At 42.7% G+C, this 18972-nt stretch overlaps 1 protein-coding gene across 1 annotated transcript in view; it reads right to left on the bottom strand.

Annotated features, from left to right (window-relative positions):
- Positions 1 to 18972, bottom strand: part of tmem131 (transmembrane protein 131) — a 190050-nt gene that overhangs the window by 23029 nt on the left and 148049 nt on the right. The window contains exons 26-32 of the mRNA XM_038819000.1: positions 17289 to 17440; positions 16869 to 17011; positions 14941 to 15127; positions 13165 to 13350; positions 12265 to 12423; positions 10063 to 10655; positions 1557 to 1726 (exon numbers count right to left, since the gene is read on the bottom strand). Coding sequence (XP_038674928.1) covers positions 1557 to 1726; positions 10063 to 10655; positions 12265 to 12423; positions 13165 to 13350; positions 14941 to 15127; positions 16869 to 17011; positions 17289 to 17440 — 1590 coding nt within the window. The remainder of the gene's footprint in view (positions 1 to 1556; positions 1727 to 10062; positions 10656 to 12264; positions 12424 to 13164; positions 13351 to 14940; positions 15128 to 16868; positions 17012 to 17288; positions 17441 to 18972) is intronic.

The raw sequence follows: 18972 nt of genomic DNA, 5'->3' as shown, positions 1-18972 counted from the left end.
AGGGTTTCTTGTTGGTCTGCAACATCCATAAATTTTACTGTTAACCACATTTTAAATAAAATAGTTTAGTTTAAATATTGGTTAGTGAGACAATGGGCAGTCAAAGCAGTTGGGAGACTTTGCAGATGTTGTTTGTGAGAAGCTATACTTTAAAGTTGCTTAAGAGTCTGTATTCAGCAGCTCTGTTTGAAGAAATGGCTGAAAAGCAGTTTGTTCTTAGAAAAAATTAACTATCTTTAAACAAAACCTACCCATCGATTTAATGGATTATATTTGTCGGGTAAAATCCCTTATGCTTTGACATATGAAGAAGCGTTTTTAACATTTGTTCGTCATGGTTTTACTATTTGTAGGAATGGGTCACAGCATATTTTTGTGAATATTTATGATAGGTGTACTATTGACTAAAGATGTAGCATTTTCACAATGAGGTGCGATTGCTTGAGGGCCCGAGCAAACAAGCGATAAACATTTGTCTTAGTTACAGAGGTGGGGTGACACGAGATGACTTTTACCTCCAGCCACTGGAAGCATGAATTTAGACTCCTCCCAAATAAGGGAGAGGGAATAATGAGGAGTGGGGATAAAAATTGGAAAATTTCATTCTTTGGTGGCACGGTATTACCATGGCTTCTGGGTAGGACTCGTCTGGGCACAGTTCAATGTCACTTCAAAAGGCAGAGGAGAGAGGTGTCACCTATGCTAGCAATGCTCACGGACTCCTCGGAGCTGGAGAGGTGAAGGACTTCCATGCTGTCTTCACTGCTTTATATTAAGTATTTGTCAAATCTTGCTTAATAAATTCCACTTGATTCATACATACTAGTTATTCATATCTTGTTAGGTCAAGCACAACAGAGGGCACAGGTTTTGGAAATTAAGCATTCGGAACATAGAAATTTTAAGTGGAAGGGTTTATACTTGAAACATCACCAAGGGGCAAACTAGAGATAATGAAGAGTAGCTGAAGGATAGATCCTGGAAACATGCGAATGGAAGGCAGAGCAAAGCCAGATGATTTGACTGCTTTCTATAAGTAGGAATGAAACAACATAAGTGCAGCCATGGAAATGGATGAGGGTCTTGGTATTTTATATGGAGTAGGGACCTGCAGAAAGGTCAAGGATTGGGATGTATGGTAAAATTAACCACAGCTACAGCTAAGGAGGATTGCATTTGTGACTGTTGGGAGTGCCAGTTTGGGAGGATGGATGGAAACTTTATCGGAGAGATTCAAACGCATTTTGGGAGATGGTCACTGATTTGGGATACAACATATTGAAGGATCTTAAAGAGGAAAGGGGTGATTAGACACGAGGAAGTAGTTGGAGCAGTCAAAAGATCAATGTTGAAGGCTTTGGGAAAGCAGACTATGGCTTACATTTGGACAAGAAAGATTAAGGTACTAGCTGGAAAAAGGGATAAATTATTCATTCAATTTGAAAAAGGTAGAACTAACTTACTGCAACTGGGGCAATTCATATGAAACAGACAAGGAAATAATTAGGCTTTTAACACTTTGGTGTACCTAATTGTTCATATTTACAGAAACTAACCTCCTTGAGAGGTGACTCAACGTCTGGATTAGATGTTTCAGTGGTGGTGGATGAGCTGTCATCATTATCTGCATCTTTTAATTCATCCTCCTGTGGTTTTCCTTTTACCCGTCTGTCCTTCTCTTCACGTTTTTTCTGTGCTTTTGTTTTACGCTGTAATTTTACTCTCCCTGTGATACAAGACAAGAGCGCATTCACAATGTCAGAGAAAAATTTAAAACAAGATACAAGCCACATGGGTTGGCTTGGATTAATGGCTTATACTACGCAGACTAAATGGCGCAATAAACCCTATTACAGTGTCAGAACAATTTCTCAGGTAACTAATCTCAGGTGAGTAGCAAAAGCAGTGAACAAGTATTTCCCACAGAGCGTGCTGCAAAGAAAGAAAACCCCTAGAAATAGGAAGTGTAAGCCACTCACCTATGTTTGACATTTACACTACAGCAGCTTTCACAGATGTTGGAGAATAAATTACCTCTCTTAATACTGGAACGTGGTGCCAGAAGCAGCAAAAATATACATTAGTGCGGCTCACTTATGCATGCTAGAAGCTACATATATTTGCACATGGGGCCCTCTCCTTTGCAGATAAGTCTAGGGAACAGTCATTCCATGGTTCATTCCCTGGGACATTGCCTTGGCCAGAGTTGACCTGCCTGGTTTGCATTTGAACAAAAGCTTGGCAGTTAATTATTCCTGGTACTTTCTCACCGACACCGCCTCTACTAGAACCCCCTTGCCAGCACTGTTCTCATGCAGTATAAACTGCTGTTCCTTTTACTACTGGTATTTACTTCCCCGATAACTGCAAGATAAAAAGCAAATTTTTTTTTCAGCAACACTCAATAACTGATGTAAGAAAAATTTAATAGTAAACTTTTTTTGTTGGTGTACTCTGAATTGGTATGAATTTGCATCGAAACGTCTATAAAAGTGGAACTGTACTCAAATTATATAAACATTGGGAAAACCTATATACCTCTACTAGCATTTGAAAATAAGGGTCAAAGTTGATAAAAGGCTATTCAGCCTAAAGGAATTCATTTTTTCAATAATCAGGTCTGACTCAAGAAGCTGAGCTACCAGGAGTTGATAGCTGCCTCTTATCACTGGTTTTTGCTTATTGCTCTGATAGTGATCCTTTGGACATCGTTGATTTTTGAACAGTTTTTCCCAATTCAGGATATGTTATAAAAATACATAGTTCTCGCCCCAGCAATTACCTATCTACATTTTGCAGAGAAGCAAGGCTTTCAAAAGTGAAGAGCTACGTCATCTTTTATAAATTGAAGTTCTAATAAAAGTGGTTCAGTCTTGCCTACTAAACAATAGACAGTTGTTAATGCGGTCCGCTTGGGGCGGCACGGCGGCACAGTGGTTAGCACTGCTGCTTCGTGGCACCGAGGACCCTAGTTTGATCCCGGCTCCGGGTCACTGTCCATGTGGAGTTTGCACATTCTCCCAGTGTCTACGTTGGTCTCACCCCCACAAACCCAAAAAGATGTGCAGGGTAGGTAGATTGGCCATGCTAAATTGCTTAACTGGTTGGAAGGCTGGTTCTTGATGCGCAGCGACGGCAATAGTGAGGGTTCAATTCCCGTACCGGCTGAGATTAATCATGAAAGCCCCACCTCTTCAACCTCGCTCTCTTCTGAGGCCATAATCAAAACGCAGCAAAATTGGGCTCTTAGTCACCTGTGTTATGTAGTGTTACAGCCCAACTCAATTCAGTTTCCAATATCAACTGCCGTAGGTATGTCATGCAGTCAAATGACGCACTTCAGCAACTAGAGCAAGTTTAGATTGCTTGAAAGACCACTTGACTGGTTCTTACAGTTGTAGGAATTTAGCCAGAGATCCTGCAAAGATCAATAGTCTGCAGGGTGCTGAATGAAAGTGAATTGTCATCCATTTCATTCTGATTGCATCTAGTCTGCAAATAACCAAGTATCTATGGAGTTTGTGTCAACCCTTCTTGGATTTACCAATAGCTACTCTTGCCAAAATGAATGGCACCTGTGCCAAAATGCAAACTGACTGGTGAATTTTAAAACTGAAGTTACTGCAGCAGTTCACTACAGGGCATAAAGAACGAGAAAGCTGCAGATGATTACAAACACCAAACCTTACTGCACCAGCATTTAAAGTAGGCAACCTGGAAATTAGATCCAGGTGCAGAACTATTCATAGGCTTGGAGGGGCTCTCTTTATAAACCTTTCTTTCAGAATTCAAGCTGCCAATTTGGACCCAAAAAGTTTGATTAAGGAAGGATATCACAAAAGATCAAAGCAATTACTAATTGATTTGAACCTCCCCGATCAAGTGGGGAATCATCCTGGGCTTTGAGCTTACATATACTACAGGTGGCGTGACTCGGTTACATGAAGTGCACTGAGCTATCAATGTTATTTTCATATGTATTGAAATAAACCAGAGTAGATTACGTACTACGGTTATACCAAGCTAAGTTTCCTGTAGCCTGGAGTACTTCCCGAGAACCCAGTCTCCCAACAGATAACGGAAACCTCCCATGCCAGCTCCTAACTGAACTTCATTCCTGCCCCTCAGCAGATAATGTATGGTTGGATTCAGATTATTGTTGACATCTGATAAGACTACATACTCACCATTCCAGGTTAAGGATGTCCCCTTGAATCTACTTTCTCCTCAACTATTCCTTTCAATTACATGCAGGTAGCCATCAATAGCTATCTGCTTTACCATGACCTATTCGGACAACCGCAAGGACAAGCTACCCAAAGTTAACATTTCTTATTGCCTGCTGTGATACTTTGTGCAATATTTCCCACATTGATTAGCCAGAGGGGGACAGAATGTATTACGTGTATTCTTGACTTTATTCCTTCAACACGGAGATGACAAATTAGGCGTTGTGGCATATCTGTACTTTCTCTGCAAATCCAATATCGGCAGGAATACATATTATGGCCAAATCTGGCATCATGTTATAGCAAGTGTATTTGGTGGTGGGTCAGTAAAGGAAAACTGATTTGAAAGATGCAGATACTAGGCCAGGACATGTTTGCAACTGGAAACTAAGTGCAAACAAAGTGTTGTTATGAAAGGAAAATCTGTGTTTCAATGTAAAATTCTCGATAGTCCCGCAAGGTAAAACTCCTGCACTTGGAACATCCTGCTTTACATTTCAGTCTTTACAATTCAAAGAATTTTAAGAGAGGCAGTGGCGTAGTGGTATTGTCTCTGCACTAGCAATCCAGAGAGCCAGGATAATGCTCTGGGGACCTGGGTTCGAATCCTACCAAGGCAGATGGCGAAATTTGAATTAAATAAAAATATGAAACAGTTGTCATTAAAAAAAAAACATCCTTTAGGGAAGGAAATTTGTCATCCTTACCTGGTCTGGCCTACATGTGACTCCAGATCATGTGGTTGATTCTTAAGTGCCCTTAGGGGTAGGCAATAAATGCTGGCCCAGCCAGTGATGACCACATAACTCAACAATCCAAAAGAGAAAGTCTAGTTATTTACAGCCATGTTAATGACCTTGTGATAATCTACAGTTTTCAAGGTAATGAAAACACAATGCCTGGCAAATATAGCAGAGTTTTCAAAGTGCTGGTCCTGACCCACGGGTGGGTATTGAAAGGGTCACAAAGCGATCGGTCGCACCATTCCTGCAGTGGTCCAGACTACGGGAGAAATGCCCAATGGCTGGTATCTGCTTTTACATCACAAATGCAGGCCGCTGCCACAAATGAAAATAAATGAGAGTGTGGAGTCTTTTGGCCAGAGGCAGCAGCAGAGATCAGGTCATGTGCCCAGCACATACACCTGACGTCAACTGCCCTCCATGCACCTGCTTTGACTCCAAATTTTGAAGCAGAGTAGCCTCCATTCTCCATCTGCTGGCAAGAGGACTTTGAAGACGGATCAGAGATGACCAGAGACTCAAATAGGCAGCGTATCTATTGGACAGGACCTCAACAGTATCTGCTGGAGACACCCGTTCAGGGAAGAGTCAAGGGCAGGTCAGAGCAGTGCTAGTGTTAGCTCTGTGCAGAGTTCCAGGGCCTCTGGTTAACAGCCTACAAAACCTAACTCAGGAACACAGCAGTATAAGGAGGATTCCTTGAGATATGGCTTTGTGTCAATGCAAATAACGATGCAAAGCCTAAGTGTGTTACATGCAGTGAAGTACTGGCAAATAAGGGTAAAAGTTTCAGATTTTGAAAGAGAAGTGGTAGATGAAAAATTCCTTTTGGAGGTGGAAACCCCAGAGCCAGTTATTAACTTAGGGCTGACTCAAAATTAAAAAAAGGGTACACTGCTGTAGCTGACCTGTCATAACACATTAAAAACAATTAATAGAATCTGGAAATTAAAGCCAATCAGTTTTGTGAAAACCTTTACACATGCCCTATAAGGAAGGAAATCTGCCATCCTTACCTGACCTGGCCTACATGCGACTTCAGACCCAGAATAATGTGATTGATTCTTTATTGTCCTCTTAAATGGCCTTGCAAGCCATTCAGTTCAAGGCAACAAAGTGTTGGCCTTGCCAACTACACGCACGAAAGAATAAATAAAAAATTATGAAGGCGCCACTTAAGCTGCAGTAAGCACACGGATTACTGTGGACGGTCCAAAAGCTGTTTACACCTTGTTAAAGTACAATTCTCTGTCAAATCCATTCACGTCACCCAACTTCACCATCCACGCCCCCTGCCTCTGCAACACTTGCTGACTGTAACAACGGACAGAAATGACAACTAAGCTAAAATACCACTTATGACACACCCTACAGAGAGCTGAGCAGCATTTCCTTTTTCTTTTTTAAAATTTAGAGTACCCAATTTTTTTTTCCAATTAAGGGCAATTTAGCGTGGCCAATCAACCTAACCTGCACATCTTTGGGTTGTGGGGTCTCTGAGACCCATGCAGACACGGGGAGAATGTGCACACTCCATACAGACAGTGACCTGGGGCTAGGATGAGAGCGTGAGCGAGAGCGTGAGCGAGAGCGCGCGCGCGCGCGCGAGCGCAGGAGAGAGAGCGCGCGAGCGCGGGAGAGAGAGCGCGCGAGCGCGGGAGAGAGAGCGCGCGAGCGCGGGAGAGAGAGCGCGCGAGCGCGGGAGAGAGAGCGCGCGAGCGCGGGAGAGAGAGCGCGCGAGCGCGGGAGAGAGAGCGCGCGAGCGCGGGAGAGAGAGCGCGCGAGCACGAGAGAGAGAGCGCGAGCGCGAGAGAGAGCGAGCGCGAGAGAGAGCGAGCGCGAGAGAGAGCGAGCGCGAGAGAGAGCGAGCGCGAGAGAGAGCGAGCGCGAGCGCGAGAGAGAGCGAGCGCGAGAGAGAGCGAGCGCGAGAGAGAGCGAGCGCGAGAGAGAGCGAGCGCGAGAGAGAGCGAGCGCGAGAGAGAGCGAGCGCGAGAGAGAGCGAGCCGAGAGAGAGCGAGCGCGAGAGAGAGCGAGCGCGAGAGAGCACGAGCGCGAGAGAGCGAGCACGAGAGAGAGCGAGCGCGAGAGAGAGAGAGCGCAAGAGAGAGAGAGCGCGCGAGAGAGAGCGCGCGAGAGAGAGAGAGAGAGAGAGAGAGAGAGAGAGAGAGAGAGAGAGAGCGCGAGAGAGAGAGAGCGCGAGAGCACGAGAGCGCGAGAGAGAGAGAGAGAGCGCGCGAGAGAGAGATAGCGAGCACGAGAGAGAGAGAGAGAGCGTGAGAGAGAGAGCGCGCGAGAGAGAGAGGGAGAGAGAGAGAGAGAGAGAGAGAGGGCGCGAGAGAGAGAGAGGGCGCGAGAGAGAGAGAGGGCGCGAGAGAGAGAGAGGGCGCGAGAGAGAGAGCGCGAGAGAGAGAGGAGCGCGAGAGAGAGAGTGCGCGAGAGAGAGAGAGCGCGCGCAGCGCGCGAGAGAGAGAGAGAGAGAGAGAGAGAGAGAGAGAGAGAGAGAGAGAGAGAGAGAGAGAGAGAGAGCGCGCGAGAGAGAGAGAGAGAGAGCGCGGAAGAGAGAGAGAGCGTGAGAGAGAGAGGCAGCTAATGAAGGCAGTGACCTGGAAGTGGGATCAGAGGAGGATGTGGTTAATTTTGTCAAACTCAATGGAGAATTCAATGAAAGGGCTGACAACAGTGACTGCACCCTCATTGCAATGCCAAAGGATGTCAGTGTCTCAGTCAGACTGGGTTCTGGGCACGGAGCTGTATGGCGATAAAACATTGAGGATTTTGAGACAGGAAATCTAGTTTGGGCAGAACAGTTGAGTTAAGGGAGGTTTTTTTTTGAAGAGTGGTATACACTGTTCCCTCTTATTTTTTCCATCCATATCCAGATTTAATTTTGTTATGTGCACCAATATCAAGATAAAGTGCAGACGTGTCACCAGTAGAAACAAAAAAAAACTAATGCTATTTAAAAAGTTACCACAGATATGGAAGAATACCACTCACAGCAACTGACAGGCTAACATGCTAGTTCACAAATTACCAGATTGACAGGATTCAATTTAAAATTTACAATGGTGCTGTTTGAATTTATGAACTCTAGGTTTTCAATTCAATGCCATAACCACTACACTGCCATACACGAGGCATTTATATTGTAGTGTGTATTTTAGCCATCTGACAGTAGCTGAATTGGCAGCGAATGTTCCAATACTAGGATCTTGTTTCAATTTCACAAGCTCCCAAAATAGAAAGAGCCAAGGAGGCCTGCCTTCTGAATTGGTAAAAGAAAAATATGTGGGATTATAGCAACAATTGAAGAACACAGCCTGAGGGGAGGGAACCAAATAACAGTCAGGTAATAATGTTCCATTTCCAATGCAATTCTGACACTTCTGAAGAATTTAACACAACACATCTGCCATTTTCTCATTGTTAATATTTTTTTTATCTACTTATTCTGGAAAGGGACTTGGTCAGTCCCTTCATTCCTGCAAAGCAATTTTAGGGGTTTGAGTTCACTTTGCAAAACTAAAAATTGGTCTTGTGGCAGACACCTGCTTCTCTTGTAACTAATAAATATAATGTTCCCACCATTCTACAAGTGTGCTATGTCGCTTTAATTTTAAAAAAAAACAATTGGTTTTTAAGATACAAGGCGTTACTCTCATGCAACTGTCTCACTTCCACTGTAATGGAGTATTAGATTCCCCAAATCCTCATCCATGTCATGGTCATCTCCAGAATACCTATTCAAATGTTTTCCCAGTCAGCCTCCCATCCTTAACTGCAGTGCAAACTCTGAAGGTATTCATGCCACATCGAAGTAGCATCCACCTATCACTCCTATCCTGGTCATCTTAGTGCTTAGACTCCAGTCTTCACCTCCAACCGCAACTCCAGTCTTCACCTCCAACTCCAACCCAAACTCCAGTCTTCACGACCAAATCCCTCCCTTCTTGAATTTCTATTTACATAGAATTTACAGTGCAGAAGGAGACCATTCGGCCCATCGAGTCTGCACCAGCTCTTGGAAAGAGCACCCTACCCAAGGTCAACACCTCCACCCTATCCCCATAACTCAGTAACCCCACCCAACACTAAGGGCAATTTTGGACACTAAGGGCAATTTATCATGGCCAATCCACCTAATCCGCACATCTTTGGACTGTGGGAGGAAACCGGAGCACCCGGAGGAAACCCACGCAGACACGGGGAGGATGTGCAGACTCCGCACAGACAGTGACCCAAGCCGGAATCGAACCTGGGACCCTGGAGCTGTGAAGCGATTGTGCTATCCACAATGCTACCGTGTCCGTATTCCTTGGGACTTTTGAGCAAATCTGGCCCCGTTCTTAACATTAATGGTCAAGAGTCAAATTCAGCTTGAAATGTCAACTGGGGTTTTCTGGTCACCATTATGGAGACTAGCTTTAATTCCAGATTTATTAATTGAATCCAAATTTCACCAGCTGCCGTGGTGGGATCTGAGCTCTCGTTCCCAGAACATTAGCCTGGACAACTGGATGACTGATTCAGTGACATTATCACTATGCTACCATCTCTCCAGTAAGCTTTTGACCATTTCAGCTAAAAACATAAGGACTAGGAGGGGGCCCATTTGAGCCAGTTTGGGGTTCTGCTGTTCAATGAGATGATTGAACTTCCGCCTCAACTCTCCTTTTCCACCCTGTCCTTCGATTTCCTTCCTTTGTGCCAAAAATTCTCAGCAATTTCAGTATTGAACATACTCATTCACAGCCCTCTGTGGTAAAGAATTCCAAAGATATATAACCCTACCAAAGAAGAAATTTCTCATTTTGGCCCTAAATGGCTGACCTCTTACTGTTAGATGATGCCAAATTTTAGTCGCTCTAGCTTCTCATCATCTACCCTGTTAAATCCATTCAAGAATTTTATATGTTACAATGGGAACATCATGCTTCTAAACATCAGATAATATAGGCCCATTCTACTCATCCCTTCTTTGGCTTGACACCAGTTTTTCTTCGGCTTTTGTGAAGTTCCCCAAGATGGTTTGTCTATTTTACAGGCACTACCCAAATGCAAGCTGCTGTCTCCAAACAAATGCTGTTTACCTTTATTTTTTGATGCAGGAGATGGAGGCTGTTCTGTGAAGACATCTGGTGATGGGGATTCAGGTAGTTCACATTCTCTGTCCACTGTATCTCCGAGGCTGGTGATATCAGAGTCCTCTGAGCTGTGCCTTGTGTTTGCATTGTCCGTACATGAAATAACAGGTGACAGATGTGACACAGTGTTCTCATTATGCTGCTCCTGTTGCTGAGGCACTGCTGGTAATTGTGGTAATGACTGTAGATCCGGTTGTATTTGTGTCTGTTGCTGGTGTGTTTGGTGAAACGGTCTTGATGTCTTTGATCGCCTGTTTGCCTGGCTCTGGTATGGATTTGTCTCAGAAGTAATGGCATTTACTTTTGTAGCAGATGCAATGGATACTGTTGGGGTAGATGTTCTACCAGTGCTATTTGAGTTATTTGCAAAATTGTTTTTTAGTTTTGGACTGTCAAAGTCTAAAGAGTTTCTGTTACTGTGCAACTGTGATGCAGCAGAGAACTGCTTATGGTTGGCTACACTGGGTCTTGAAGAACCACCTCCTCCAAATACTCCTCTTGAAGAATTGTGATTTGAATCTGATCCAAGTGCATTTAAACTGAAGACAACAAAAAAAATAATAATATGCACGAGAACTTTGAGATATTAAAATAGATCGTACTTACGCATTTTATTGCTGCAGAGAAAAGTAAACGTTTAAAAGTCTTTTTTTTTTTAAATGAGACCGTATAAAATGAAGTGCATTGTAAAAATCATGCAGCCAGTACCGTGCCAATTACATCCCTAAAGTTTTCGTAACCTTGTATTTCATTGATGCAACACTACATAAAATAGGCTTGTGCTATGGATACAAAAGTATGACTTTTACGGTGTCCTAGAGCTTCTGGCACGCATCACAGGAAGACAACAAAAGAAAAATCACTAAAATGACGTGGTTAACAAACCTGCATGCTAAAATACTGAGAACCAATAATACTGATAAACAGTAACATTTGGCAGCCCAGTGATCAAGGGCAATATAGATGAGTTTTGCAGGCTGCTAACATTGCAGAAGAAAGCTCATCCTTTGTTGTGATTACCAATTTGAATGTCACGATGCATTAAAAAAAAGTTAGAAAAAATAGATAAGAAAGAATAATAAAGATAAAGGGATCAAGTACTATGACTTGAGGTCGGGCACTGCAAAAGGCGTATCCAGGATCCCAATTTTCTAATTTGTCCCCATGTAGAATGAGACAACACTGCCTATACTCGAAAGTTAAATTAAAAGCCAACCTGGGTAAACGTTACTCCAGTAAGGGAGAGTAAATATAGGCATGGAAATAAAATAGTATTGATTCTTTCAAAGGCAAATTAGATATACTTATTTCAGATAATACTTTGGGGTGCAATATACGAATACTTTGAGACATGATATAAAGTACACCATGCTCAAGAAGAGCAGGTGAGTTTGCACCGATGATTCCCAAAGCTTTCCATCATTGGGGCTATCCTCACTTCATGTCTGGATCTATTGTAGACCAATTGATAGATGCGCTTCCATGATTACTCAACAACTTGATTATTGTTATATTATGTGACTACCAAGATGGTAGATGGACTGTGGCCTTTTCACACCTACCAATTATTTCTACGTTCTAGGATACTCATGGTTCTTGTAAGCTGAAGGGGTCTAAAGAAATTCCAGGAAGACAACTTTGGCAGTGTGATTAATGTATGCCATGAAAATTTATAATTACACTTTCCTCATTAGACTTTCCCTATTTGCAGAACAGGATTTTTAAAAAATTCATTACAGGATGTGGACATCGCTGGCTAGGCCAGCATTTATTATCCATCCATATCCACCCTCGAGTAGGTGGTGGTGAGGTGTCTTCCTGAACCGCAGTAGTCCACGTGGTGTAGGTAAGCCACAGCGTAGTGAGGGAGGGAGTTAGAGGAATTTGTACTAGCGACGTGAACTAACAGCAACATATTTCCCAGTCAGGGTGGCTAGTGGCTTTTTGAATTAGTCACTGTAAACTAATGACCGCTTAATGTGCTGTATGGCATAACACCCTTACTGCTTAAACTGCATATCCCAAACTCAGGACAACAAAATCTAAGCAAAACATGTGGTAAAAAGTAGCTGCAATCAGATCAATACAAGCAATATATTCTGAAAAGTCCAAGGAAAAACACTTCCAAGCCAAGATCATTATACTTACTTTCCATCTGATGAAATACCAACTATTCTCCTGAGATCGAATGTCCTTCCCATGTCAAAGGGAGGATTGGATCCCTCTAAAGACAGACGCCTTTTGAAGGGCTCCCATATTCCTTGAGCTTCTAAATAAGCTGTTCCAATCACCAAAAGGAACAAAACACTGAAAAAGAATAACAAATCAAATAATAGTTTGTACTGTATCAGTTTCTCTCCTCTTTTATACTTTGCACTTAGCAGGTAAAGAAACCCAGAAGGGGAGAAGCTTCAGCCCAAGTACACCCTTCAACTATAGTTAGGATGTTTAGCAGATGCTTGGGATGGCTTTTTTGTCTTAGTTTCAGACACTTAAGTGAGCCACCTGTAACTGAGGGGTCAAACCCATGCTTGTTTGCTCCTCAAATTACAAACGGGGTCTAGTTGGAATATTGGTGTCTTCAAGATGACAAACCAGGTGAAGGGAAAAAAATGAGGTCAACCTGCTATTGTAATTTGATACATGAACCAGGTCGTGCTTCAGAGCATTAATAAAGGACCAGGTAGTTTGATTTACAAAGGGAATGTGGCAAGGCTATCACTTGGGACTGGTATTCTTCACACTTCAATCCAAGTAGCCCTACGAGTAATTATCCTAAACGATGGTCTTTGATAGGAAGCAGTGCTCTTGTATCATTTGGTTGTACCCCAGCACACAACTGGCATTCCAAAGCTTTCACTCTGACAAACTGTGCCCAAGTGCTCTGTCCTTGGGTAAATGGGATGTGTCCTCTATTGAGCAAATGGGAATCCTCATTTACTGAGAATAAAATATGGTGAGGGTTTTCACCAGCCAAACGGGCTTTTCAAGGTACACGTGATATATTCAGCAGTAGATTTTGAATGTTTCACAGTCTTTAATAGATACCTCATTATTCCTGAGATGATCACATACAGTCCCAGCTCCCAGTTGGGTCTAGGCAGGGCCTCTGCACATGTTGCCAACATATGATAAGGAAGTGATGCATTTAATACAAAAACAAACTGCGAGCCTCCTGCTGTAACAAGTTTTAGTTCACGGATAACTCTGGAGGCAGTGAAATCTGGTGTAAACCTGAAAATAAAAATGCCAGGACTCATAAATTGATTATGACCATAAAACACTCAGAATAAAAGCATTACAAATGCATATTTTAGAACTACAGACCAAGCTACATCCTAATGGCACAATTTTACGTCCACGCTGCACCCGAAAGTCAGCTCGCCGCGACACAGCGTGACAATAGAAGCCGGAGACCCAACTTGACCCGGCTCGCAACGCCTCCCGAGTTCTAATGCGATCTTGCGAGACGTTGCGATGCAAATTCCCGCCATTGTGCACACGATACTTTTTTTTAAAAGCAAATCTGCATAATAAAGCGAGTCCACTCATCTCATTTAATGTGCAGATTCCAGCGTTACCAGAGGTGTGCGATCTATCATCTTTGCCACGGAGACCTCGGGCGAGCGCCTTTCGGAACTGGTCTCCACAAACAGGGAAACAGACGGAACAGCAACAATGGGGGGGGGGGGAAGAGAGAGAGAGAGAGAGAGAGGAAGGGATCCCAGGGGATCGGAGGCCCCCAGGTGCATACTCTTTGGGCAGGGTGGCATCCTGGCGGTACCAGACTGGGTGCCCAGGAGGCACTGCCTGTTGGCAGGGGCACTGCCAGGATGCCACGTTTACACTGTCAAGGTGTCAAGCTGGCATTTTCTACGTGGTGGGGGAGGGAAGAGAGAGAGAGAGAGAGAGAGGATTCGCTTCCGGAGAAAAATGGGGTCCCTTTCTCTCGCTATACCGTTACAGGCTACAGCGAGCAGAGCTCCTCAGTACACAAAACAGGGCTATATGCGGCTTGGCCGTGCGTTTCCCGCTGAGGTACCCTTTCTAACGCGAGTGCCAATTTATAATAGTGTTTCTCGCCGCTGCAAGCATCGGGAAACACATGGCTGAACGCACTCGCTATGGGACTTTGTTCCAATTAGTTAAATGCCGCCCCAAGCCATGTAACATTACAATTTTTTCTTTTAAAAAAAAAAATAAGTTTAGTATACCCAATTATTTTTTCCAATTAAGGGGTGGCCAATCCACCTATCCTGCACATCTTTTGGGTTGTGGGGGCGAAACCCACGCAGACACAGGGAGAATGTGCAAACTCCACACGACAGTGACCCAGGGCCGGGATTCGAACCCGGGTCCTCAGCGCCGTAGGCAACAATGCTAACCACTGTGCCACCGTGCTGCCCCATGTAACATTACAATTACAAAAAACAAATCCCAGGAGGTTTGTGGATTTATAGCTAACCAATTTATGCTGTCTGATTTTGAATTAACAATCCAAGCACATTTTTTTTTTTTTGTTTAAAGTGCTCTGCTAACAATTCATGTATTTAAAAAAATAGCCACTGGTTATTATACTGACTAGTTTATTACAGGGTTGCCAGAGTGTGTGTGTGTGAGAAAACAACTGTGTTGTAAGTAGGCAACATTAAGTAGTTGCTAAACATAGTAATGAAAGTTGGTCTGGGTCAATGGTCTGAACTATTGAGCTGTTTTTTCTTTTAAAGTTACACTTCTAAATTAATGGTAGTGTAGCATCGCCAATAATGCGTGGATTTAACAGTCCTTCAAATCAGCCAGACCAAAATAAGCTGAAGGACTCACAATATAATAATGTCTTTAGAGGCATTTGGTTTTAGTGCAAACTCTTGACAGTTTACAACTTTGAAGCCGTATCCTTCACAGATGTATCCACTGATTTCCATAGACTTGACAAGAACTGGAAGTTGTCCTGTATTTTCTACTTTAAAAACTCTCCTCAATGTGAAGTTTGGCTCTTTCATTTTCATTTCTGCAATTTAAAAAAAGTTAATTAGCCTTCAATGAAATACGTGAACATGAAAGACTTCCTACTTTCTCCAGTCCCCCATACTTTTATCCATAGAATCCCTGCAGTGCAGAAAGCGGCCGTTCGGTTCATAGAGTCTGCACCGAATGTCTGAAAGAGCACTCTACCTAGGCCCACTCCCCCATCCTATCCCCGTAATCCCGTCTAACTTTGGTCACTAAGGGGCAATTTCTGCATGGCCAATCCACTTATCCTGCACATCTTTGGGCTGTGGGAGGAAATCGGAGCACCCGGAGGAAACCCACGCAGACACTGGGAGAGCGTGGAAACTCCACACAGACAGCCACCCAAGGCTGGAATTGAACCCAGGTCCCTGGCACTATAAGGCAGCAGTGCTAACCACTGTGCCTCCCTTTTTCTGCTTCTTTCGGGGGTACAACTCAATTGGTTCTAGCAATCCATCCAGTATCTCATACACTCTTCATGCAAGCCTAGGTTAATGCTGCAAACAATTGCGGGTAGCGCTATGACAATTCCAATCTGCCATACATGTACCATTTCCTGAAGCAATAATTAGACTAGAATTGGAACCTGAAGCTAAATTCCTTCCCCAAGCCTAGTGGTACAGGGCTGTTTATAACATTTTTTGAGGTTCGGTGGCAACCTAATTAATCATTGGTCAAAGGCTGTACCTGGAGCCTTCCTGATCTATGGCATAGTTCCAGTCTGAACAATGTTTTATTCCACAAGGGTGCACACGTCACTGGTAAAGCCAGCATTTGTTGCTCATCCCTAATTGCCCTTGGGAAGGTGGTGCTGGACTGCTCCTTGAACCGCTGCAGTCCGTTTTAATCAGTAAGCCCTCAGAAATTTGCCGCTGTATTTAATGTTGCAATGCCATTCGTGGCATATTGCTTTTAAATGCAGGCTCAGATTCTTCCTTCGTTTGTTGAAATGGTTGAGCTACTGGTGATATTTTACAGCAAAGAAAAATAATTGACATCCTTATTGTTAAAATTTGCAATCCCACACCGGTACTCTATTTCTGTTGATTCTTTCCAAATTTATATAAAAAGGTTTAATTTTTACTAGATTTGAATTCAAGCAGAATTATTAGGTTGTGAACAAAGTTGGATGTGCCAACTTTCTGGTAAGACATTAAACCATGGCCTGTTTAGCTGGACTATTCAGAGCAACAAGTTCTCCTACTGTGCTGGCCAGCATTCATCTCTGCCATTTACTGCACTGGTTGCTATTCAGTCCTTGAAAATTGGTTTATCAAAATTGCTTACAAACTGTTAAGATGCTCAAAAAGCAATTAATTGGTTACAATGCTTTGGAAATTCCTGACCACATCAAAACTGTTCCATGAAGGCAAATTCTTAATTAATGTATGGGAGACTTGGTTTCATAAATTTCTCGCCAGGCTTGAAGGCTCCCATTTCAACTTCATTCCAAGTCCTTTGCTATTTCACAATAACGAGTATATCAGCTACACCCACCTCTTTTTCTTCCAGTTCTCTGTCTGAAGGCAGGTCCTTCGCAATTATTCACCAAACCACAGAAAGAGCCAGATTTGGGTTTTTTTAAACCTACAGGCAGGACAAGGTGGTAGACCCGGAGTCTACCTCAGCCATGACAGGGATCGAATGCTGTGCTGTTGCCATTAATCTGAACCACACACTAGCCATCTTGCGCTAACTGACCCCTGCCCTTGTGGTTTCATTAGTGCCAAATGACTTACTATCCGAACAGTCTTTAAGCAAAGCTTCATTAATTTTGAAACGTAAAGAACTTCCGGGACCAGGATGCTTCCCTGCAACCTTGAGGCTCTCAGTTGTTCCTTGTCCTTGTACCACAACTGCATCCACTACTGTCAGATTGTTTCTGCAGAGTAAAGAATTAGTTGGTAAAAAATCTCAGATTAAACTCCTGAAATAGTTCAGTAAAATAAGCACCTTTCCCAATTCAATAGTCAACACCCCTGAACAGTTCACCAGCATGATCAAAGGTTACATGCATTGAATTTACAAGCAACACATTTCAAGCAGTTTTTTTATTTTGCAAAATGCCAAGTTCGAAGTGCATTCCAAAACCCTCCACAAATGAGAAAAACTGGAGGCTTAGGGAAGTATCAAAAGTCAATACAGCAACAAGAACACACCTTATAATAATTAAGGACATCACAGTTCTGTTGTGAACTGGTGTAAACTTCACTGTCACAGCTCTTCTTTCACCAGACTTCAGAATTACATTTAGCACAGATTGCCGTACAGATCCTTCTACAAATCCTGAAGAACTTTTAACGGATGACGTCTAGAAACAAAAAGGACAAGTGAGAGGGAGAAGGAAAACAAGAGTTTGATTAGCACTCTTGTATACAAAAAAAAATAATTTCACCTCCCTACATCCACCACTCCCCACCATGTCTTAGTAGATGCTGCATTCATGTACAGTTTTACATGCCTAAGCAGCAGTTCGCAGAATTAATATTTCCACTTACACCTCTACTTCTAAAATCATTACATATAACCAAATTAAAATCTTATTTTAAAGAATGCTTTTAACGAGTTGGTCATCTAAACAAGTTATTCAAATAAAGCTAGATAAAAACAAAACAACATACAGCCTAGCCTGAATTAGGTGCTCCATGCTGTTCTTAGCCAGTCCAATTTCATGGGCAGCACGAAGCACAGTTCTTTAGAAATATTAGTTAGGTCCTGAAAAGAAAGAATACAACTTGATCCCACATTAGTCAACATGCATCAGTGACATGCATTGGCACAGAATGAAGCATCAAGGTGTTTCTCTCACAGGAGGTTATAACTCTCTCAGCCAGCTAACCACAGAACTGTGACAACAGTCAGGAGGTGCAGAATTTTGACTGAACCACTGCAATTTACTGAATATCATTGCATCCAATAAAGATAGTACATTAGCATACAAATCTGAAAGCTGATTAATAGTAGGCTTGCGGTATAGACATGGAAAATCAGAGTCTCACCGTCACCCTATCAACTCAAAGAATCTGAAATTGCTACACAGGAACCAGCATCACAAAGTTATCAAATCTAAACCTTGTTCTTTCTCCATAACATTCCGAAGTGCTTGTGCGTTCCCATCTTAAATGCCTGGCTAGACTTAAAGTAGTTGCAAGTGATTTCCAATGTGAAACATCTCATCTTCCCGGCTCAATGCCAATTCTAAACGTATCCCCCCCCCCCAAAGTACCAATTGACCAAGCAGTAAAAATAATCTTTCATTATGCACACTTCTATTAAATACCACTTTTGACCTACAGATTGAACACACCACTAGTTTTTCCAAACTGGTCATAATTGAATTATCCAGCCATTGGTGGTACTGTAGTGAAATCTACTCTGCATGCCCTTCTGTGGTTCAAGCAGCCTATCTATGAAAGGTCTAAAGAATTTGGTTGCATTTGTTATGCAGGGAAATAATCCTGCTTGTAGAGTGCATCACAGCTTCCTTTTCTTCTTGCCATTTTTCTCCCGATCCAGTATAAACCAGAGATCAAACATGGGATCTTCCCAGCTTATATGGCTAAGTTACCCACTTAGCAAATTCAGTTAACCAATGGGGGAAACCAACGTTTAACAAAAAAATTTCTATGCTAACATTTTCTCTCTACTATGTCCATCATAGCAAACATAGCTGCCACATACAGTTTTAAAAAAATCAAATCCACTGCATTTTTGTTCCTTATGCATCATAGTACATAGAACAAATTCTCATCAAAATCAACGATATCCATTTTTATAGTCTTTATCAGGAACCACGACTGTTCGAAGAAACATCAACAACAAAGTCTGCCGTTTAAATGAAAT

This window comes from Scyliorhinus canicula, chromosome 14 (assembly GCF_902713615.1).
Source record: "Scyliorhinus canicula chromosome 14, sScyCan1.1, whole genome shotgun sequence".
NCBI classification, from domain to species: Eukaryota; Metazoa; Chordata; class Chondrichthyes; order Carcharhiniformes; family Scyliorhinidae; genus Scyliorhinus; species Scyliorhinus canicula.
Note: the sequence above shows the minus strand (reverse complement) of the source record. Positions and strands in the feature narration are given on the sequence as shown.